General features: G+C 41.6%; 1 protein-coding gene across 7 annotated transcripts; it reads right to left on the reverse strand.

The window, feature by feature from the left end:
• Window positions 1-1,233: 1,233 nt before the first annotated feature.
• Window positions 1,234-24,476, reverse strand: ppp2r5cb (protein phosphatase 2, regulatory subunit B', gamma b). 7 transcript variants are annotated; one of them, XM_080490959.1, is made up of 16 exons: window positions 24,307-24,476; window positions 23,802-23,861; window positions 21,161-21,323; window positions 9,731-9,930; window positions 6,453-6,563; window positions 6,263-6,355; window positions 6,042-6,172; window positions 5,892-5,951; window positions 5,673-5,781; window positions 5,524-5,577; window positions 4,953-5,123; window positions 4,730-4,857; window positions 4,548-4,649; window positions 4,176-4,248; window positions 3,826-3,942; window positions 1,234-2,918 (listed from the first exon to the last, which is right to left on the reverse strand). In XM_080490959.1, the coding sequence occupies exons 1-16, from the start codon at window positions 24,331-24,333 to the stop codon at window positions 2,787-2,789; spliced, it is 1,731 nt and encodes a 576-aa protein (XP_080347085.1). In that variant the 5' UTR covers window positions 24,334-24,476; the 3' UTR covers window positions 1,234-2,786. The 7 variants fall into 7 exon arrangements, with proteins under 7 accessions (XP_080347085.1, XP_080347084.1, XP_080347088.1 ...); XM_080490958.1 differs by having other exon boundaries at window positions 21,161-21,326; window positions 24,307-24,423; XM_080490961.1 differs by lacking the exon at window positions 3,826-3,942 and having other exon boundaries at window positions 1,240-2,918.
• Window positions 24,477-25,009: the final 533 nt, after the last annotated feature.

A 25,009-nucleotide genomic window follows, 5' to 3' on the forward strand; every position in this document is an offset into this window, starting at 1 on the left:
CCATAACGGGCCCATTCAATAATAGAGAGAGCGTGAACAATAAAGACTCACAGATCCGTTTTTCTTAGGATGAAAATATAAAACTCACATGTTCTCTTTATTTGCTTTATATAGATAGATGTACACCACTGGAGATCTGGATAAAAGCACACACGAAAAGCTCATGTATGTGGGATCAACACATGTCTGGAGGTGGAAAAAATTTAAAATAAAACCCAAAAACAAACAAACAAAACAAAAGAAAAAGACAAAATGTCAGAATACAAAGATAAAAAACTATCCAAACTCTATACGGTTTTCTAAATGTAAATAGTTCCATGTGTTGAACTCTGTGCCAGATACCAACGGTCTGCAGCTGCTAATAACCTCTGTATTCTGTACACGGGATATTTTGTACAAAATATGAAATCTACCATTTAATAATAGTTATAACATAAAAGTACATTATATGTACAATATTAGGTGAAGCCATTTAGTATGAGACTTATACTAAAGGACACTTGTAATAACGACTCTTTCCAAAGGGAAAAAAAAAAAAAGAAAGAAAGAAAGATAAAGAAAAAAAGCTTATGCGAAATGAAGAGAGCTCCAAAGAAGCCATTATTAAAGCCTTTTCCAGAAGAACTGCAGCCACAGGTGGGGCGCGGACAGCCGAGCAGTGAGAGGGTTTAAAGGTCACTGACGGGGGCGGGGCTCACCACGACAGCCAAGGGCCTTCGGTGACTGTTGTTCTTCCGAGACGAACGCGGAGAGAGGGGAAACGATGCGACTGCAGTATTATTTACAATTTGCACATTCAGTTGAAACACTGACAAGAAGTTCTGCAGGCGAGGGAGGAATCAAACCACAACGAAAACCAAAACAGCTTGCAAGCATCCAGGAGCAGGTGAAAGACGCCGAAGCCTACGAGGAGGAGTTGGGGGGGGGGGGGGGGGGGGGTTGCTGAGGCGAGCTCTTAACGACAGGCACCGTGGAGAGGCGACCCCACACACCCAAGACAAGACAGCATCACGGATTTCAATTCTTTACTTTTTTTTCACGTTGCGTTTCTATTTTCTTTCAAGTTTTATCAGGAAGTGCTTCTTTGCTGAAGTGGTTTGGGGCGTCCACGCTGCCTCCGCTCTCTAGCTTGTAGCTTCGACAAGACATGCGCCGGAGTCCGAGCGCAGACTCAAAACACATCTTGTTCTATTTCTTCAGGAAAATAAGATTTTTATTAATTTTTTTTTTTTTAAATGTATTTATTCTTTTAATAATCATCCATTTCCATTGGTGCTACTCGATTCTCAGTTGAGAAACAAACCCTCCTCAGACTACAAAAGGCACTGTGAAAAGAAAGGCTTATGTTTGACCTGGTCTAACCAAACATCCCTCCTCTACCAAGCAATCTACACGAGGTTTCTTAAATAAAAAGGGACGAGCTTGAGAAGGGTAGAAAGAAAATCAATCGGCACAGATTCTCCCTGCTGGACGCCTCGTGGGAATCCCGGGTGGGCGACTGCGTCTCTCCGGCCTCTCATGAGCCCCACATGAATGACCGACTTGTACTGAATGTTAATGGCCGTGTCAAACACACGCCTACAGTGGCTGGATGTGAAGGGGCAACTAAAAATAAATCCCACAATCCCTTTATCGTGTAACCGGCTGCAGGAAAAACCAGGCTTGGCTCGTCCCAGAGAGACCAATAAACTAGATCTGGACATGGAGGAAACTATCCTGACACCCAACATGACCTGTGCCATCTTTTTTTTTTTTTTTAAAGGGACTAAATAAATAAGCGTCGGCACCAAACTAGGCTTCTACATGGGAACAGAGACATGTTAGAACTAAACGCTGCAGCCTGGACCTCAGTCAGACCGGCCCTGTGTGACAGAGCTGTAATGTTATGCTTTTCAATCCAGATAAATGGGCGACCCTGTCCTGATAAACACAAGAAATCTTCACAGTTACGGGGAAGTGAAATAATAGCAAGCAGTAGATCAGTTATACAGACAGGAAGTGCTTTTTTTTTTTTTCTTCTCCTCCTCACTTTGAAGTGAGCGCCTAATATACTATGTAGGGAAAATAGAAACAGCTGTCCAGTTTCAATGTTATGAGGAAAAATAGCTCATTTTAAATACATTGAAACTGACGTTCTCTCACCAACCGGTGCTTCTTTTCTTTTCAGTTTTTTGTTTGTTTGTTTTTTTAATTCAACAAAAACGTGCTCTGTGGAGGTTTACAGTTGTGGGCTCGTATCAGTTGAACAAGCACCTGACATCTATAAAAAAGAGGCAAGAAGGAAAAAAAGAGAAAGAAAAAAAAAGACAGCTTACACACCAAAACAGAACACCTGAGAAAAATGACCAGAAGGGGGCAGCAAAACACCCCCACAAACACAAGTAGAGAGGAAAAAGGGAGAAGGAGATATCAACACAAGAGCATCTTGGCTGAAGTTCAGGAAATGGTGCATTTCTTGGCCATGCAGGACTGTCCAGCACCACAGACGTCTCTGCTGCACAACAACCGGGGGGAGGAGGAGGAGAGGTGGGGGGGTTCAGGAAGGACTGAGCACCACTTGTCCTGGAACGCCAATCTGGGATTGGATGTTTGACTTCACACATTTGTTCCGTGTCGGGTGGTGCGGCGGCTGTTCAGGTGCGACTTGTGCTGAGCTGGACTGAGATACCAGACTTTGTGTTGTTGTGCGGAGGGTGGGGGTGGGGTGAAGGGGTGGGTGGGTGGGTGGGGGGGGCTGTTGCTCCTCTGTGGACGCTGCTGGTTTACGGTGGATCTGGGAGAGTCTCTTAGTGGCCGTCGTGCGTGATCATTTCCTCGGCTCTTCGGTGCAGCTCCAAGGCTGTGACAGTGGAGATGTCTTTGGGGAGCTCGGACTTCCTCCGCATCAGTGGACGTTCACGGCGCTGATCTCTCTGGATCTGGACGGCACAAAGATCAGTGACAACAACATGCTGATTCAGGTTCTCTGAAGAAAACACACGTATAAATCAATCAAAAAAAACAAGAATGAAAACTAAAGATTTTCTCTAGCATTTCAATTTTATTCTTAAATTCCTCTTTATTGTCGACAGTTCAATCTGATCCAAACATGGAATTCAAACTGTTCTGGTTTGGAATATTTTCTCTACAGTGTCTGATCTGTCGTCGTACTGGATGAAATGTTCATTTCTGTACTTTTGGGGAATGTCAACACCTAAATTTTGAGCCAGTGAAGAGAGCACAGCTACTTTGGGTACAACGTGATCAATCGGCACACTACAGCTCACAAATAAAGAACTCCATTCCTCCACGGTGAAGGAACAGAGAGGAGACTCATTTTAGCAACATAAAAAGTAACAATGTTAAAACGAATGTTCGAGGCCAAACAGTGCGCCTCTATAAGAATCTGCTGTCGTAGCTCTATAGCACCAAATAAGTGAGAGAAATGTTAAAACGACAAGTAGTTTTAACCGGTTGTAAAAATTCAGCGAGGCTTTATAAACCATAGCTGATTATATTAAATGAGTAGCGGTGCACTCCCATCTCTGATTTCTCTGCAGTTTATTATTACACGCGTAATAATCCCACCTCCTGGGAACTTGTGGGTCTCTAGTCCAGAACTGGAAGCAGGTTTTCCTTTGGTTTGGTATTTTGCACCAATCCGGCTTCAGTTTATTTCAATTCGAGTGAAAATAAATATATTTTGTCAAAGAAATCTCCATTTTTTATTATTTTTTTTGGGTCACAACCCTGAGCCATGACATATTTTTAATCTGTGTCGCTGTTGCACAGTCCTCTTGAACATCGTCACCCTGCCAGGCGCAGCGTCTTCAACTGAAAACTGACCTGTGTGGCTTCTTCTTCTACTGCTTTCTTTAGCATGTTGACATCGTCTAGCATTGGCCCGTCTGTCTCCATGTCCATTGGACTGTCTGATTCTATCGCGTCAACATACGTCAGAAACTACAGGAGGAACAAGCAGAGACATCGAACAAATTGAAAGACTGGCTTTGCCTTCATTCGGACCCTTTTCCCAATCAATTCCCTCCCTTTTCGCAAATCTGTGCACAGAAATGTAGATTCCACCAGTTCCTCCAGATTCTCACTATACCAGAAAGCGGACCAAAGCACTTGTTGATCACAGGAGATCCTAGAAATGGAGAGCAGCGGGAAGCTCACATGTTTTATTTGCTCACCTGTGGGTTGGACTTTGCTAGATTCTCAATCTTCAGCCAAGCTTCTTCTCTCTCTTTCCATTTGGCTTTCTCTCTGACACAAAAATATCAGAAAAAAAAAAAAAGGCATGAGAGGCTTTTTTTTGGTTTGTTTTTGAATGGAAACTTTTACTCAAAATGTACAGAATCCGAAACCTGAGTTGGTGGAGTTACCTAATTTACTTGATCTGCTTAGCGGCTCTTTCCTTTCATAATCACACCCGACTGATGTTTCGTTTGACATTTATATCAGCTTGTTCAAATCAAGTGTAGATGCGGTGGAGAAAAAAAAAAAAAGAAAAAAAAAAAGAAAAAAAAAAAGAACAGCCCTCGCGTCTCATTTTGATGCCTTACTTGCTTTTCTCGGCCCTGAACTGTTGAGTGCAGTCATCAAACAGCTTCTGGTTCATCTCCATGAAAAGTTTCAGAGCGTTGTAGATCAACCCGTGGATTGTCCTACACAGACATATTACCAGGAGTCACATGAGTTAAGTAACCCCCCCCCCCCCCGCAGGAGGCTCAGCTGGAGGACTCACTTGTTCCAATGGGTCTTGGAGTTGCGGTAAAGCGCTGGAAACATGATGGGCAGGATCTTGGCAGCGTTGTCACTGATCAGGCTCATGATGTACTCGTTGTTCCAGTAGTACAGCGCTCGCTCCGCCACCTGGCAACAGTTTGGAACACTGTTACATATGTGCAACGGACAACAACGCAAAACACAGAAACACAATATTGTGAGTATTACACGGAGGTGCAGACCTGGAAGTGTGGGCTGGACACACACTTGGCCAGCTGTCTGAAGAGTGGCTCCATGACTTTGACGAACTCCGACGGCTCGATGACATCAAGTATCTCTTCCAGTTCGTTGAGGAACATGACCTCTTTGGGACTGTGGGTCTTCGGCCAATACTTTAATAACGCCATCACCGTCTGCACAAACAGACGCGCAGTGTTAAAACAGGCTGCATGAGAAAGATAATCTGTCATGCAACCCACATCAAATTTAAGATTAAATGTCTCAAGGGAAACTTGATTGACAGTTTCCTGTTACACTTTTACCGTTATCAAACCGCTAAAATTGACTGTCCTCCAGCAAATGTGACTCATAATTCACTTGCTGTCTGCCGTCTTTAGGACCTGTCATGTAATTCCAATTGATTAAAGACTATGATGACAAATCAAATGTAATATTGTTTAAAAGAACCCTGCAAATTGCTGCGTTTAAATACCGCACCTTGATTTGGGGAATCATCTCACCTTTATTATTTTGAGCACAAAGGATGATTGAATCCAACCCAAACAAAAGATGGTTGGTTATAATCCGACTCACCGGCTCCGTCAGGGTGCTGTCCTTCTCCAAGAACTGTACCACGCAGTAGGCCAGCTGAGAAACAAAGACACAGCGCGTTTTCACTTGTGACCAAACTCCAATATCATAACCACTGATTACTGTTCGCACACAACTGAGAGAGTCGCTACCTGTGGGTGATAAACACTAAGAGACTTGACTTTGTGTAAAGGCAGCAGGACTTTCAGCAGGAATATCTTGTGCTCCTCTTTCAATGGCAACGCAAATCCATTGATTATACTGGAAGAACAGAACAGATGTTTTCGTCCAATCTACAGTAGAATGAAGCGTTCAGAAGCAGCGGCGAAACCCAAGTCAAGAACCAGAAACACCGGCAGGTTGGATCTTACCTGCCTAGTATTTCCAGCAACTCAGCTATTCCATTATGATGCTCAGTTTCATATATGAACCTGAAAAATAACCCACAACACAGGTTTATACAAAGCACCAGGCTGTTTAAGCCAGCGACACGAGTGAAAGTGTTGGGAATATGCACTTACCTATAAAATATGTTATTAATCTGTTTCCTAATGTACGCTCGCAGGCCCAAAAACTTGCCGTAAATGCGATGCAGAGTGGTCTTTAAAAAGTCTCTTTCCCTGGGGTCTTCGCTATCAAACAGGTCTAGGAGCTGAGGACAAAAGACGGAGTTACTGAAGGCAGAAATACGCGACGTGGGGCATTTAGCACCATGCAGACAAGCCGAATCCTGTGAGCTCACCTGCATTACAAACTTCTGGTCAATATACTTTTTGGCTATGTTTGGTTGGAAGTCGGGCGACTCTAAGAACCGCAGGAAGAATTCATAGACGAGCTGTGGAAAAAGAAAAGAAAGAAAAAAGAGCATCGTTTTTGAATGAAGCTATGCTTTAAAAATAAATAAATAAATACTTTTCAGAGCGTCTGCGTACCTGTAGATGAGGCCATGCAGCCTCTAGCGTGGGCTCGTCTTCCTCCGGGTCAAACTCCGCACCAGTCGGATTGGAGGATGGCGGCAACGTCCGAAACATATTCACCGCGAACTGAGGAGGAGATGGAAGGAACGTACAGTCAGACCAAGACGGCTTCAGACCTTGGCTGGCGGTCTGCTGGCGTTGCTCAACGCAGAATGTCTGATCCAACAAAATACAGAAAGTGAATGAGCACACTGGAGCAACAGGTGGCTGCGCTTGTTTGGAATTTGGGCTTTTCCAGGGTGTGTGCAGTCTCTGGTGCCTCGCGAACTTTGCTCAGGGAAAAAAAAAAAAAAAGGATATAAAAGACATGAATGGGTGGATGTGCTATTTTTAAACCAACACTGCAAACAATAGACGCTTGAAGTGCATTTGGTTTTGCACTTTCTATATAGATGCCCGTGATAAACGAATTGGTTTTGACACATCTGACGTTACTGTACATGAGTCCTCACAAATACACTTTTGCCTTTAAAACATTCAGAGCTTTCTCTGTGAGAGAATGAATGAAAAGAGATGGGCGTTTCCATATTTTCTTCAATGAATGCATGAGAAAGAAAAAAAAAAAAAAAAAAAAACCTGGCAACAAATCTCCCTGAAGTAAAGAAGGCAGTATCCATCCATTTTCCCTCCGAGTCTATGCCCATTTTCAAGACAGTACATTTGGAGAGTCCCTGGAGAGCGCCGTCAAGCAGAGGTCAAAACACACTCACGTGTTTATATTTTAAGGAGAAATCATACACTCCTCCGCCCCCCCAAGAGAGCGCCGGACTAATGGAAGAACTGTTGTGGTGTGAGCCAAAGGTCTGTTCACAGTATTTTCCCAGTGTGCAGAACCGAAGCAGTGTTAACATAAGAATACACTCTTCATTGCCATGAAGGAGTTTGTCGTGTCAGTTGCCATACTTTGATGATGAAAACTATCAGTGGACTTCAAAGGCTCCTTGCCTTTCAGGGCGCCAGGAGGAAGAGGATATTTTAATGCTGATTTAGTAGCTCCGTTGCATTTTCTGCTGCACTGATCAAATACGGCCTCGGCGAGCAGGAGAGGGAGAAATTTGCACCTTGATCATCTGCAGCTCTAGCATGTGACACCGAGGCCGGCGGGGCTTTGATTATCTTCAAAGGCTTTGTAATTTGGCTTGGGGAAGCAGATCTGGCACGAGAACTGATTTCCAGTAGATGTACAGTAGGAAATCAATAACAGTACGGACAAATGAACATGCTCGGGGTCCAAAACAACCAATGCTCGCAATCTTTAGATGAACTTCTTGCTGATGAACAGAGGCTGATAGGAATAGATCACTCTAAAAAAATAAAATAAAATTTAAAAGTGAAGGTTTTAAGGAGTCAGGTTGGGTTCAAGTTCAAACTGAGGTCATGTGACTTTCTTCTGCCTGCAGGAGAAACAAACTGAAAGGGATCCATGAGCAGGAAATATTTCTGGCAATAGAAACCACGAGAAGTTCTCTTCCCATGGCTAGAATAAACCTCCAAGCAATAGAAGAAAAAAAAAAAATGCTTCTCATCAAATAGAGCATCACATTGGAAAATTAATAATAATAATGAATAACCCTTTGGTTCAGTCTCCTGAGTCAGATGACTCTTTCAGGTCTTCAAGGTTGCATAGAACAAGCAGGGTAAAGCTTTCAGCAACTTAGAGTCAATAAAATAAAGTGTTGAAGGAAAGAGTCGTGACAACTCGACAAGTACTAAGTAATAATTTCACAGCGAAAGAATGAATCACGCTGCTAAATCTCCCAGAGCCAGACAGACAGCAGAAAGATTAGACGCGTAATTAACGTTAGCAGTACAATGATAATGTAATAACATGTTTGATGACATTTATCATAAATGATTGAAGCATTATGCTTCTTTAAATTAGGCAACACTTCTATATTTGATTAAAAACATATTTTTTTACAAATAACCACAAGAACTGAAAAATTCTTCTCGATTTCCACTACTTGCACTATGAAAAAATATCATGAATAGGAACACTAGGTGGAGCTCAAACAAGCTTTTTGAAATGAGTTACTTCAAGACCACTGAATAATATTAAAGGACAACTTGACTGTAAACGTCTTCAACATTCATCATTTTAAGTCATGTTGTTTGCACTGATCTATTACTTTACAACAACCATGACGCTTCTCAACAAAAACAAAACCGATCAAAGAAAAATACCAAAACTAAAATCAATGTAGGATAGCGGGCGAGTGTTTCAGTTCACATCTATTAAGTGACATTCCACTTATATAATTTTCTGTGATTGAAGATAGTTTGGACTCCTCAATTTAAAATATGAGCGAGGCCTTTAACAACGGCTGCCCAGGGTGCATCTGAGGAGTCATTGTGCGTGTGCAGATCACATGATCCGCCGTGGTGACCCTGGAAGACAGGAGCTGAAACGCTACTCTCTCATATTTGTCACCTCGCCGGACAGAAAGATACAAAGGACGCAAAAGCAGAACGCTCCTTTTTTTTTTTAACATTGTTTAAGCTGTGTCTGACGCCAAAGTCGATCGACGGGGTGTGAAAACCAAGAACAAAAAAGAAACAACCTGTTCTTTGCTTTCCCTAAGGCAGGGGTGTCAAACATAAGGCCCATGTGTCAAAACCGGCCCGCAAGAGGCTTCAATCTGGACCGCCAAACCACCGAGCAAATAGCGGATATTTTAAAGAAAACTTTTTTTTTTTTAATTGAATTTTTTACTTCTTAAGAGTAGCAGACACAACACTGAGGCCTGAGATGAGATATCGGTGACGCTGCCACGAAAGCTAGCAAACTAGTCTCAGAGCAATGCTGTTTGGAAAAACGTGAAAAATGCAACAGATATTGGAGATGTTTTCAGAGACATTTAACTGTATTTTGCACCAGAAGGTTCCATTAAAATTCATTTTCATCAGGTACACTCTGCGTCACAACAAATAAACCATTTGAAGTTTAAATTTAAAAGGTTATTATGGCACTATTTTACCGGTTCGGCTCACTCAAGATGAAATTGGGCTGCGTGTGTCCCCTGAACTAAAATGTGCTAGACACCCTAAAGACTCTGCAAACTTTATGGTGTGATTATTAAAGAAACTAAATAAGAGAGTAGCTGATAATGTTGACTTCTCAAATTACAAAATGTGTTAATTAGTTATGATCTTTTTATCATACGAAACATCTGTGAGCTCAAGATAAATTCTTGGAAGCGTTTTCCCACGAGTTATCCTTCATGGACACTCACCATGTGAACCACCTCTGGGTAGATGGGTTCGGTGATGACGTTCCTGTTGTGGGTGATGTACTCCACCATCTCGCTCAGCGCGGCCCGTTTCACCTCCTTCCATTTTAGGTCGCTCAGCGGGTCAGAGACGAAATCGAAAAGGACGCAGCACTGACGCAGCTTCTGGATAAACAGCTTCTCCTGCTCCGCGGGGGGCACGTCTGAAACAGAGGCAGAGGAAAGGGGGGGGGTTATAGATTTCGTACTCTGTGGCTGTTCGTTTTGGGTAAAAATAAAACCTTCTCAGGCCCCGTTTAAACAACGTTTGACGTGACAACACCTTATCCGTTAAAAAAAAGGAGTGCGTTTACACTGCAGCAGCGGACACACCGACAACGATGTAGTTATTATGCCAGGCCACGGGAGGGCGCTGCAGCTTCATTTTGGAGCACTGTAGCTTGAAGAAAATGGAGAGAACCCGACATCCGTATGGACTGATGACATATCAGGTGCTATCAGGGGTGAGTCTCAACTATAAAACTACTGATATGGACGAGAAAGAATATGGACCGTGAGTCATACCACTACGGGTCCATCACGTTTGTTTACCAGTGCATGAGAAGAAGTGCAGACACAGTGGATCCCGGCAGTGAAGACAGTTTTGCGGATACACTCGTATTCGTTGTCGTGTAAACAACTAAGCATTTCGAAAGAGATCCAGCACTGATATAAATAAATAAATGAATGAATAAATTATAACGACATCAGTCACATTCACCCACGATCAGTCTCACAATCACACTGTACATGGTCAGGGCTAAAAGAGGAAACAGTGGGATTTAAAATATGACCCGCAAAGCAACACATACCCCATACATGCATACATACATGCATACTGTACATGCAGAGGCTCAAGATCAACATGACAAAAAAGCAACCACACCTGTCTTTGTATCACCCTTATGATCTTGTGACTTGTGATCCAAATACATTTGTGTAGCTTCTGCACTCTGCCAACCACAGTCCTGTTCTAGCACATGCTCCTTCTCACCACAATACACACCAGCCACATCAAATAAAGATTTTTGTTAGCATGCACAAAATGGATTCAACTCATCAGCTGCTTTTATTGTAAAAAAGAAAAGAAAAGGTGAATGATTCTATTAATATTGCACTTTGAAAAGCAGGTTCCAGGTAATGCCGAAAGAATTAACTGCCTTTCAGATACACTGAGAGATAATACAAACAGAAGAGCACCGCGGTGATTTGTTCGCTCTTTTGGAAGCGTTTCAAGTCTGCTCCCAGATGTCCAACAGGGCTTTCCCAAAGCACACATCAAAACCTCTGCAAAGCACACAAGGTGTCGAGCCATGTCAGGCTTTAGGAGATTTAGGACTATAGCAAAGCTACAATAACCTGTGCAGTGATTTTTAAAACTGTTAGAATGTGCAGCTCTCATTATTGCTCAAGAAGCAAAACTGTGTGTGCAAAGTCATTAACTTGCAGGGTTTTTTTTAGGGAAGACACAATAGGACTCATTGATATACTAACTGGACTGAGTAACCAGCAATATCACAGTCTTTGTCCCTTAAAAGAAGACGAGTTTCAGACAAACTGATTTTCCTGCAAAACTTAGCAATTTAGCTGCATTCGGTGCAACGGTAAGCTTTAACAACAAAATGCAATCCGATGAGGCAATATTGATCCGTTTGTCACTGCCCGTGATTTGTATGTCACTCTTGTTTCCCCCACTGTTAACAGGCGACAATGTGCACTGTACGTCACCATGGTGACGGCGGGCAGAGAGGGGACTTTGGACCAGGGGGTGACCATGTTAATCAGTGATGCGTGCAGGCTGCTGCCGGTGCTTTCACACTGATCCCATCATCGGCTGCAGCCTGGAGACGTGTGTGTCAAACTGACCTTGTAAAGCATGAATGACACTAACTAAGGCCAAAGACAAAAAAAAATAATAATCAGGCAACGCTTTCTTCAAAAGGGTATGAATGCAGAGCTCTTAATGCAACAACAAATGTGTGTGTGATCATTTGGAAAGGACATCTGAATTTAGCCAAGTACGAAGAGAGGTTTGTGGCAACAATTCTTAACAATTCGTAAAATATTTCCCAAGAAATCACAACACTAATATGAAAGTTTCCAAATGATAAATTTTATCTTTTATTTATTTTTCTAAATCTCCCTTCTTTTTAACAATAGGTGGTAAATAATAGATTGAGTTTGGAAAATATAAAATGCTTGAAACGGTTTAGTTTATGTAACGAAGGTGGATGTAATCGGAAGGAAATGCGTTTTCAATAGTGTTCTAAATTTTGGAGGTGTAGGTGTATATGCACGACGAAGTAAGACTTCATTCCGACAGAGATGTACTGACACTACTTTGAGGTTAAATGGCACACTTCTATCTGACTGAGGAAAACATGGTTTGTGTTTTTCACTTACTGCGGACAAAAAAAAGTAGGTAATGGGAATTGAGGGTAAGAACCACGTAAGAGTAAGTAACTACGACCAACATTGAGACAAATGTTCACAAAAACACTGCTTATTTTTTTCCAAGCAGCAAAAATAAACGGTATGGTGAAATAATTAAAAGAGTTCTTATCAAGGATCCTTCAAGATATTTAAAATTACTCTTCATAATATCATAAACTTGGCCGGAGTCTCTCTAGTTGAAGCAATGTTTGTGTCTATTCATGTATTCAGACATTTGTACACCTGAAACCAAGTGTGCGAGACACTCATTTGGGCAAACAAATATGTAGGGAAATCGGTTTGCATGACTAAAACAACTTGTACTTTACTGTTACACTGTTTTGAATAGTTGCTGTGCAGAACGTAGGAAACACTGGCACCTGCTATCAGACATTTCTCACTCACATTGTTACTACTCATCACTTACAAAGTACTGCAAGTCATATTTAAGGGATTGAGCGCAACTTGCTGACATTGAACAGGCTTCTACTTCACACCCACATTAGTCACAGCAGCAGACACCCTCCACTTACTGTTATATTCAATATGGTCTTATGTATTGATTTGTTGCACCAAACATATTTTTGCTTTATAATCAGTCTTTATAATTCAGATACCTTAAAGTGCCGAACGAGACACCACAGAAGGATTTCTCTCAAGTTCATGTCGGCTTTTATAACTTGTTTGTGCACTCAGATACAGAACATCTCCAAGTATATATTTAGAGACACTGTAGTGGATTTTCCATAACGCAACACTGCATCCAAACTTTTATCCACAAACAGGAGCTGAAGGGCTTCATTTAAAAAGGTCAAACAACAAGCAATTTGCTTCACCTCTGCTGATCACATCCACGAGGAACTGGAACAATGATCGGCTTTATGTTCCTGTGCTATGTTTATGCCGAGCAAAGAGACATATATTTCTATTCTCGCTCGCTCTTTCCAACAAGCTGCACTTTTCTAATGCGACGTTGTGGCATTTAATGGTTTAAGGGGGGGAAAAAAAAAAAACAATTTGCTGTTCGGGCTGCTCTCTTTGCACGCACAGTACTTTCAGAACGTATTTAGTTCCGCTTTAACTGTCAGAGTTAACTCATTAATGGCGAGGCGTCAAAGGAGCGTCGAAAAACAGGTGGTACACGTGACAATTTGGGATTCAAGTTACTGACATGGTTTGTCCATTAAGATATAAATGTGCCACATTTTATTCTACCATATCCACAGAAGAAAAGTACTCTTTTTGTCCCTCCGAGGCACCTACACCCACAGAGTCACTCACATCCCACTGCAATGTGCAGAGCGGAAAAAGATCTGCTTTCCTAATGACGTAAAAAAAAAAAATAATAATAATCCTGACAGTGCAGTGGACAAGTCGAAAGTAGTTTTCATCTTGTGTAAATTGGCATTTGAATATCTCTCAAAGTATTTTTTTGAATTTGAATTACTACCTCCAACCAGAACATTCGATGGCAGCGACACATCAGCGCAGTGTTACACAGAACTTCTCAAATAAAGTGAACTTTATCAAGCACTTGTCACTTTGTTGGACCTATTCACTCTTCACTTTAAGAGATATCCATCTGAGGAATGCTTTGACTCTACTAAATTAAAATTTTGAAAATCCCAAAAGTGATGGTGTAGTAGTGAATGTTTTCATCTCACAGTGAAATGATCGCGTGTTCAAATCTGGGCCAGTTTAAATGTTTTCAGTGTGGGTTTTCTCGATTGTGTGAGGTACATTGATGATTGAAAAAGTGTGTGTAACTCTCCCATAGCCTTGTAAGCTGGTGATCGACTCCCTGTGACCTTGAACTGGATAAAGTGGTATAGAAAACCGATGGAAAATTACAGAATGTTTTACTATGAAAGAAAAGTACAAATAATTGAGTGGCTGGCTAAAAATATTCTAATGGACCGACAGCTTTAGCATTAACAAAGAGAGTGATTCTTTACCTGTTGCAATCGGAAATAAAACTGAATAAGAGGCTTTAAGTTTAAGTTGCGTAAGCGCCATAAAAAAGGGAAAAGTGAGCTGTGCCGCTTTAATTCAGGTGAAGAACACGTACGCATGTCTACCAGGCTTGTTCTGATTGTCCAACGAGTTGGAACACAGGTCCAGCTCGTCCCATCAGCCCCTGAGTGCCAAGAGGTCTACCAGCTCTTATTACACAACAGCACTAGGGTTTCTGAACAAGCCTAAAATATTAAGAGACGTGCTGTGCAGCTGCAGACTTCCCACATGGGCATCTCTGCATGGATGGGCAAATAACCTTTCCTCATCTGAGGGCTCCAGCTCGCACACAGGAAGCCCCACAGATTGCCACCAAGAATAAATGGCGACTCCAACATTGTGCCACAAACTGATCATTAGAAGTGCCACTACTGGCAAACAGTGTGCACACCTCCCGAGGCAACGCAGGCATCCATCTCATTAAAAGCAGGTGACTTTGTGCCTCCACTCCTCTACAATTATCACTGTGCGTCAAAATGTCATGAGGGGCCAGTTAAACAACCTCATAAAGCACAACAAGAAACAAACTTCTGGCCAAAACCAACTATTGTGTTCTACATGTTCATCGTTTCCTGGTGAATGTCAAAACGGCTGTAAGACAAACGGCCTTGAATCTATGCCATTAAGAAACATTTACAGCTGTTCTCTTGATTTACATGCTCAATGCAACACATGCACAGAGTATTTCCACTGTGACATCCATACACAACACATAGTACAGCCACACAACAAACCAACAAGCTTTGACCTCACTTCCTATGACATCAGGAGTCTCTGTGGGGGAGGGGAGACTCAAAACTAGCACTCTTCCTCCCTCACTCACTCACTCTCTCCCTCCCTCCCTCCTCGACTGAAGCTAAGCTATGCAATGTCTTGGCAAAACCCTTCCTCGTTGACAAACATACACAATCACACGCTTCCTCTTCTCCAAACACTCACGGCAACAACATTCAGACGACAAATAACCACAATATTGTGTACAAACTAGCAAAAGAGTCATCTAAATCAGACAAAAAAAAAATCCCCTCATTTGCAGCTGCTAAGTGACAACAATATTAAAGCCTACCTTTCCTTGAAACATATATACAGAGCAGCAGGAGAGGCAGATTTCCCATTTCTCACCTCTAAAATGCATGAGGGCCACAGGCTGGAAAGGCCCATTGGAGCTGGGTGCATCCAGAACCATCCCACTGGCTGCTCTAGCACATGCCAACATCAGTGAGCGGAGGCAGGAGACGGGGGAAAAGAGGGCAGCCCAGGCTAAGGCGAGGAGCCAGCCTCCATTTTAACACGAACACTCAGAGCAGAAAATGAAGCTCCCCTGCTGCTGGAGGGAACCAGCTAGTTAGTGTCGTCATCCCCCACAGCAGCCGCGCCATTGGCTGGCTGCAATCACATGGGCGGACTGTCAGGATAAATAAACATGAGGGAAGGGATTGGCTAGTGGGCAGGAGGTGGGGGGGCCACTGTGAGAGCACGAGCGGCTACATCTGTCAAGAGTTTAAAGCACACACCAGACCTCAATTCAGCTTTGCGTCTTACCAATACATATAGATGTGAGATTAACACCGGGAACAACACGTTTTCAGTCACACTGAATGTCATACCAAGAGTTTCATTTACAGTCCAAAACACAACAAACTACACTCTAATAAATTGCATGTAAAAAAAAACAAAAACAAAAAAAAGTACAACAAATGTAGCCACATAGAAAACAAGTATAAACGTGCCGAGTTCTGTTTTACATGAAACAGCGGCCAGACATAGCCAGTGGCCATTTCTGCAAATGTGCCATCTTTGTTCGCACGCACGTCTGTTATCGTGTGACAGATGGCTCTCCAGGAGCACAGCCTGAGCGCTCAGGTGTATGCAGCAGAGAAACAGGAAGGCAGGAAGTCTCAACACGAGCAACACAGGATGTGTATGTGCAGTTAGCCACAATCTGTCTCAGCGCTCACCACTGAGGACAAGACGCTGCTTTGCAGGAAAAGGGCAAAGCTACAGCGATGAAGAAAGTTCATCGAAAAACAAAACACACACACACACACACACACACACACACATCAATCATTAACAAAACAAGGCACCAACCAATGTCAGTATAAGCATCTGTGCACGACTGAAAAATCTTTTTTTTTTATCATTAAAGATGATAGAAAAGAACCAGAGTTTCACAGTGAAGCAGTGTGTACTCTTCGGTCAAAGCCCCACTGTGTCTTCAGTGAGTTGGTGTACTGAGCAGAAACACATGATCTGTTGGATTTCCTTTAAACAGCAAAGACAGTGGGACAGCTCGTCTGTACTCCTGCTTTGCAGGTTTGAGTATCTGTTGGGCTTTGTCAGGCCGAGACATCTCATTCGGCATCATATTCTCAGTTTTTTTTTTTTTTTTATGTATTTTTTTTAATAAAGACCTACAGATTAAATTGCAGGCAATTCTTTAGAGGCCTTGAAAACCTTTAAATAAAAGACACTGCATGAAATCAGTATGAATTTAACCCTCAGCACAAAGACCAAGCCACAAAGAAGCACTGTTAAATCGAGTCTGGTGGATCTTAATACATACAGTAGCGGAGTATAGTGGCAGCAGAGCCGAGTCTGGGCACATAAAGGCTCCTTTCTTGTCATTCTGTTCCCGAGTCATGGGGCAAACCTCCATCTGACGATCTGTTGTTCTGACCACAACAAGACACCACCAAACACACCCACACGTTTTGCACATGCATTCATCATGGCGGCAGCTTTTGGTGGCAGCAGTAAGAGAGAGAACGCGGGACGTGGAGAGGACAACGAGCAGAACCTTCGCAAAACGCATCACCGACAGCAGCAGGAGCGCCTGGAACACACAGCTGAGTGGTTCATTTACAGGTCTGCTGATCTCCAACGCTGTGGTCCTGTGCAAGCGCTTCAGGCTCACATCTATTTGGAGAAAAAGACCAATCAACACAGCTGAGGACGGGGTGGGGTGGGGGGTGGGGGTGATCTCACAACAGTGGCTTAACATTATTTTCCCCTAAAGCAGGTTTCAGTGATATGAAAAACACAGCTCTTTCCACATTCAAGTCATTTGTTCAAATTAGAAATGTCATGTTTAATAGGACATTATGTCCATACTGAGAGTGAGGATATGAAGAAAAACCAGTAGGCTGAGAGTTACTTTGTGGCGGCATGCCTATAAGATAGTTGGTACTAAATATATTAACTTTTAGGAGTTTTATATTGAGTCCATAATAATGTTTTAACAGAAACAGTTTGCTTTAATTTGACATTACCGATTGTGGGTAACGAGCATTTATTCTATTATGGACTGTAAGAAGAGTTATTGTACAATACATTGAACATTACTGCTTACAAAAAACACTGCATGCATACCCACAGGACAAAAAAAAAAAAAAAAACCTACAAAATAATTCATTGTAGGGTTGTACAAAGTAGCTTGTTGGTGAAAGTTCGAGAACATTATTTGATTCAATGCCATTACAAAAATTAGGTCTCTTCACATGGCTGCTCTTATTCCACGTGCCTTTTGTTGAAACAGTTTGGATTGCAAACTTTATACTAAAATCATTACAAAGTAGCTTCGGCTTTAACAGCAGTCACAGCGAGTGAGTTATGTTTTGCGTGTTTTAAAAAGTTAACGTTGGGGGGGGGGGGGGGGGGGGATTCCTTCTCCAACACCTGATGACACAAAGGAGGACATCTCATCAATACTACAGTTTAGTTACTTTTTCACCACAGAGGTTCTTGGTTTCACAAGTCATGTGGGAAGGAAAGTCATTTCATGTGTTCCATCAAACCTCTGGCATGATAACATTTTGATTGCAATGACATTCCCCTCCCGACTATATAACCTTGTAATATAGATGCTCAGTTACAACTCAGTACCCTGTATGACTGGAAATGATTTCCTGAAAACTACAGCTGAAGCTAAATCTCTATCTTTGACATGAATACACACCGTTTTAACACTTGTAAAACTTTACAACGGCACCATCAGATAATATGTCAGTTCATCATGGGCCACCAAAAGAACTCGATGCTGGACTCTACACAAACTATGAAGGTGCCTTGTGGTATGTCGCACAGAGACGTCAGCAGCAGATCATCCGTGAGCTGAGAGTTGGAGCCACTGTACAATAAACCTTACGACACCACTGGTTGGTGCTCACTGCTGCTGAATGGGAAAAAAAACCCTACATGTTTTACTGCTTAGCATTCGATTATAATTTGATTATTGGCAAGTTGATAAAAACAAGGTGCTCAAAATGACAATAATTTTAGTTAATTTGCTGTCTGGTATTTCCCATCATTCTTGAAGCTCAGATGTTGCCTGTAGCTCTCTATCTATATTATATTCATTTACAAAAATGTTTTTATTAACTTATATCATGGATTTTGAAGCAAAATATTATCTAAATGGTTACATTTTCCCAAAAGAATATGACAAACACTATGTTGAAATGCGCTGGCAACTTCAGATAAACGCTAAAGATTTATTTACAGTTGTGCCTCAGGTCCATCTAGATATAAGACGTTTTCCAGAGCACAATCACAGGAAAACCCCAGTCCTCGGTGCTTTGACCGTCTCATTGGTCCTGTACCAACCTCCATTTTTAAATACACGGAACATCATCAAACTGTGCAGAAGCCTCTTAACAATTTGATGTGTTAAAGGTATTTAAAACATGTTTAGTTGAATATTAAGAGTTTGCTAAGTGAAATGTCTTATGGTTCTGTGGTTATGAAATCAAAATAGATCGCTTGATAAAATGCCAGCTTGAAAACAAACTTGTTGTGGCAACAATGTAAATATTTCTCTCCTAAAAACTTTTTTTTTTTAAGCAAATCAACATTTCCTAAAACATCTCACTGACTATCTCACCAGCAGGTGGCGACAAACCATGTGGGGAAAAAAAAATAAGGTGCTATGCAGAATAAGCAATTGTCCTGTGCTTTCTGGCACGTTATTCAACAGTTCATACATAACAAACAAAGTAGAACATGCAAAGTCAAAGCTTTTGCAAATATTTACAGCACACTAAAATGTCCTGATCTGTGTGTATTTGAAATTTAAAAAAAAAAGCACATCACAGGTGACAACACGTGAGCAATTCCACTACGGTGTCACAGAATGTAAAAGCCGGGGCAGTTAAAATGTGCTCTGCAGTCGTGAGAAGCCCACATGAGCTCATGGTCAAGGTCTATTAGGAGTGTTTGAGGCTCGCCTCGACTTTGAGGCCCTGCAGGATGGACTCACGGACATGTGTTTCCATCAGGAGGTGGTGAACATGCCTGGAATGAAAACAAGCCAAGCGAGGAGCCCGTTTGGACAGGACGGAGTGATAACATCTCCCAGGTCACTGTGGGATAATGTTTGGCAGAATGTTATCAACGCTCTCTTCGGGGTGTGGGAAGTGAGCCGGCTTTATCTGAAATTAGGTTATGCTTATGGGCTTCTCCACACAGTACAAGGGTAATGCCGAACAAAGATAAAGACCCAGGTATTGTTTTAGGTTTTTGCATTTTATTGTTATCTTGTGAAAACACTGAATGGAGAGGGAAATGTTCTCAGAGGAGGTATATTTTTGTTGAGTCACAGAATGAACTATTTTCAGTGGTTTTTTCGCTTTTCATACAGTAGAAAACTGGACGAGTCGAGCTCATGCATATTACGGATCCAAGATGTATTAGAAAATCTAAGCACATAAAGATGCTTTTTACCATATGAAGATGCTGGGATCGCAGGTATTCCACTCGTGAATCAATGAAATTGCGAGTCCCCACAACAAGGCTCATAAACTTGTCACTGCTGTAGCATTAACTGGAAATAATTTCACAACATAAAAAAATATCTGTCCTTGGGAGGAGACGTATATCTCTCCCTATTTGCTCCTAAGCTGCGAGGCATATATCCGATGATTACCATGAATCACTGACTGGGGGACGCTGCAGGTGCTTCCACAAAACTCCCACAAACAAGAATTCTGTCATGGTCTGTTTTTATTCCCATCTTTTGATTTGCCATTTTTGTTTTTGAATTGGTTATTACTACTGAATATGATGCTGCCACCGTGAGCTTAAAAAAAATAAAAAAAACTGTTTTTCTTTGTACATTTCAGCCTACCTTGTCAAAATATGTTCATTTTTTCCCATGCAGTCATAACATGAAGTATTGTTAAAGTGAAACAAGAAAATAAATGAAGAGGGAGAAGTGTGTTGTGTATTCATGCCTGCAGATACAGAAACATGTACAGACAAAATACCCAGGAGGACGAACAGCAATGTCTTGCACTTCCATCTGGCATTAAAGGTAAATAGGATTTAAAGGTCTGAAGTTTAAAAAAAAAAAAAAACAGGAAAACGAATACTAGTATTGGAGCGAGACATTTCTTATCTGGTCACTGGCAAGACAAGGACCATGGAATTAAAGCTTTATCTCTGGATTACTACTAAATATAGACACTTGGGTTAAATCCAGTGCAAAATCCATGCCGTGTACATCCTGTTTGTTTCCTGGCATTGCATAATGTCATGCTCAGCTCGGTATAAAACGAGGGTGATGTGGCAAGAAGATATTTGACGACATTTCAGCAGGACACGAGTTTTTAAATAACCAAGTATGTGCAGAGAAGTATGCATGTGCGAGGCCTGCATTTATGTCCAAATTACAGGATTTTTTCCGTCTTTACATCAAGCAAACACTGCATGTCTATTTTTTTTTTTCCTCAACACCTAAAGAAAAACAAAATACCCTAAATTACATTTAAATTCAGGCTTTCAAACGCTATAATTCAATATTTTGCTCAACCAAAATGTATCACAATACATATCAACAGAGGATTGTATGGACTCTTACTTACAGGCGAGCGACTCAAATCTAGAGCTCTGGGTAGTTAGTTCATTATGTGATTAGGTGAACAGATTTAGGGTTGTCGTATAGGTAAATACCTTTAAAAGCAGGCAGTTTCTGCAGCTCCCTGTTGTTGCTCAGACTGAAGCGAGAGGAACTCTGTCTCTTGTCCTTTTTGACAGGTGTTTGGGAACCTGGCTGCTTCCCCTTTAGCAGCTGAGTCGTCGGAGGAACGCTATTGCTTGCTTTCCTGTTTGAGTTCTGCTGAAACAAGAGAAAAAAAAAAGAAAATACATCATTAATTGTACCGAGCTAAAACAAGCACATGTTAAACTGAGGTGCAGAGTGCGAATTAGAGGGCAAGCATCACTTCAAGAATCTCATAAACGTCTTGTGCATGTAGCCACTGGCCAAGCAGTTTGACTTCCACGTGCTAGACTGCTACATTTAATTATATACAGTATGTTACTAGACGCTAAACAAGATGGACTGATGTATTATGCAACTACCGTAAAGCAGTACAGTTTACCCAATGTACAAAATACTGTTTGCAAAAGTACATGCATCAGGACACTCATCAAGTTCACACGGAGGAGAAGAAAAACAACAACAAACCATCACGGCCTCGCACGCCACTGATCAAGTGGACCAGCTGTGCATCCGACAAACCGAAAGTCTTGGAGGGTTTAATCTAAATCCTGGTGTGGCATTTCCCAAATGTGGCGAGTCTCTCACAGCTGAGTTCACCTGCCTGCTAGGATCCATTCATCAACACACACCTGATGGCACAGAGCTCACTTCACCAGAAGCGGCCATGGAGCCGTGTTAGTCTGAGTCACAGGGGATTTATCAAATTCATTTAAGACCCGGCTAAAGTCTGCGCTGCAGTACAGAACACAAGCTTACGAGGTGGCACCAGAAAGCTGCCGAGTGAAGTGGAAAAGAAAAGTCAGCTTTCGTAATGAATTAGTGGAAACGCTTTAGCCAAAAGCAGAACATTTGGTAACCTATGATTCTCTGATTTCATACCTAGAGTTTGTTTATTGCCAACACAAGAAATAAAACCTACTAAAACATATCATTTAGTCTTAATAACCTCTGGTTGGTATTATAAAAAAGGATGGGAGAGGTTATGACAACAACAACTTGTAGCCTGGCAATTTCAAGTTGACACAAGGTTGCTGCAATAAAGCAGCTGCATGGCTGCTGACACACAACGACATGCAGGATTATAAAAAAAGAGGCTGAAACCAGCAGCTTAGAAAAATGATTTCAACAGGAGGGAATCATCCATTTTAGAATTAATTAACATAAGAGCTATCAAATTAAATTAAGCACAATGTCTAGGAAAGCATTGTGGCATTTAAATAAAATTTAGTTTTAAACTTCATCTGAACTATGAGAATATATTAAAGAAAAGGTCTGACGGTCAGCTGCCATGCAATGTCATAATAATGATGAGTGCATCAAGGATCTAACCAGCCATAGTTTTACCTTTCCTTAAGGCTCAGTGATGTTTTGATTCTGCTGCATTTAGAATTCGTCAACTTTTTTTTTTTTTTCACGTGATATAGGAATGGTTTCAACAATACGAGGTGCCTGGTCACAATAAATGTCCTTATATAATATCAAAAGCACAGTGTATGGCCATTCGGTTCAATACTGTGATGTAATGATTCACAACAGATGCTGGCAGATACAGGAAGTTCATTAACAGGGCCATGGGTGTGTGTGTGTATATATATATATATATATATATATATATACACAGACAAATCAGAAAATCAGAGCCATTTATTTAAAGAAATTGATTTCTGATTAGCACTATCTCTTTTTTATTTATTTTTTTTAAAAACTGACAAGACCCTAACCCTTTATCACCTTTTTTGCATGCATGCAACACAGTATTCAAAACTGGAAGCAGTGTTAAAAGTGAATCTAACCAGTTCCTCGCACAAATGTAGTGTTGCAAATGAAAACCTGCTATTTAGAAACACCCTGATAAAGGGTGATAAAATAACTGATAAGAAGCAAATGAGTTAAACTGCAATAAAATCACCTACGAACAGCAGCAACGGTCACACGAAAGGCAGCTCTGATCCTGGTGAAATCCATTTTGTGTCAACAAACCTTTCCAGTCACGATAACGTGAGATCCAAAGCATATAACTGTCTGTCACTCAGTTCAGACTCGGGTCATTATTTCCTTGGGAGGCAGATGTGCTACCACAGACATGTCAACACAAATTCCAGAGTCAGTAACTACGACAGTGACTCACATTTAGCATTAGTTTGTGGATACAGCGCGGCAATTTGAAACATAAACTACAGAGAAAGCTGTCCCCAAAGGATTAAAACATATCTATTATGTTACAGAAAGAAAAAAAACTTATATCAACAAGGCCTTTAAGGAAACATAGCCACTGAGAGCATGCATGTTTTGGCTGCTTCCTTTGCAGGATGCTTCCTGTTGACTGAATTAGTTTCTGAGTACCTACATGATTTCTTGTACTGCTCATTCTAAAATTATGTAATGTGTATTGAAGATTTGGCTAAAAGTTGCCAAATGAAAATCGATTTACTTTAACCAAATGGCACATTGGATCAGTGACAAGTCTAGTAATGAAACATGTCTTACATCATCATTGCAGGTTAATTCACTGATAATGTAGTTCAATAAAGCAACATCTCCATCACCAGGTTGGCAGTGTGTTTATTTAAGTGTCCTGCTTGATCTCACCTCATGCTCTGAATTATCCTGCCCTCCACTCTTCCCCACTTTGCCAGACTTCGGAGACTCCTGCGGGAGAAAGACAGTTTTACATTTTTTTAAAAACCATTTGACGTGATAACAACACGAGAAAAGCAGTCAGACGGGTGAACGTACAGACCCGGGCTAAATATAGGCTGCCTGCCCGCCCAGTCTCACACTCCTCTGCTGTTAGCTAGCTCCCGTTATTTCACAGCCAACGGGTTTCAGTCGGGAGGAGACCTCAGAACGTGCACGTGGATCGCACACACAACGTGTACCGAGTAAATACATATAAACGTTAATGTGTTGTGACTGTGTTGCAGTTAAACCAGGGAGAGGAACGAGGTCCGAGCGCCAACACGCCGTCGGGATAGCGGCTAGCTGGGGGAATGATTACTGGGCACTGCACTGGTAGGTGTAACTGATAATACACGTCCCGCATGTGAACTTTCAACATTAGGAATCGAACGCGCTGGATAATTCTCAGACTCACCTTTTCTTTTTTTGTTTTATTCGGCATTGTACACGCGTAACCGCCCTTTCTCCTCTTTCGGATACTCCACAACCAAAACCTTGACAACTCTCAGGGCACCACACTGCAGGGCGGGCCACCGCCGCCTGCGCGCCCTGTGATTGGCTGCCATCAGTCAACTGACCCAGAGTGGCTCAGACTTATATAGCGAGCGCCCCCTGCTTGTCACCATTGTGCAATTACAACTGCAACAAAATACAAACTGAGAGGAAATAATACTGTTATTGTGAATGAATAACATATCATCTTTGTTTGAAAATATTTCAAAAACAATTATACAAGCAAGGGTGATGAAAAAATTATAATAAGTATTGACGTATATTGCAATGTAATTTTGGAATTGTATTGCAACAACACCTCATCAGTAAGGTAAAACTAACTTGTCTCACCACGGTCACCTGACTAATTCTGAGTGTTTGCTTTGCAAGTGTGCTCACTGCATTCTGCAGGTCAGGAGTGTCAAACTAATTTTTATCAAGAGACCACATACAGCCTAATTTAGTTTCAATTGGGCCTAATCTTTAAAATAGTTTGTATTCATTGCATTAAATTATTTATTTTTGGCCCATGTTATGCATCAAGGGGTCAATGCACTTTATAATCTAAAAATATTGCACATTAAATTGAACATGAGACTCTAGGCCTCAACAATAGGTGATCCATT

Source organism: Lipophrys pholis, assembly GCF_963383615.2.
Source record: "Lipophrys pholis genome assembly, chromosome: 21".
In the NCBI taxonomy this organism is placed as follows: domain Eukaryota; kingdom Metazoa; phylum Chordata; class Actinopteri; order Blenniiformes; family Blenniidae; genus Lipophrys; species Lipophrys pholis.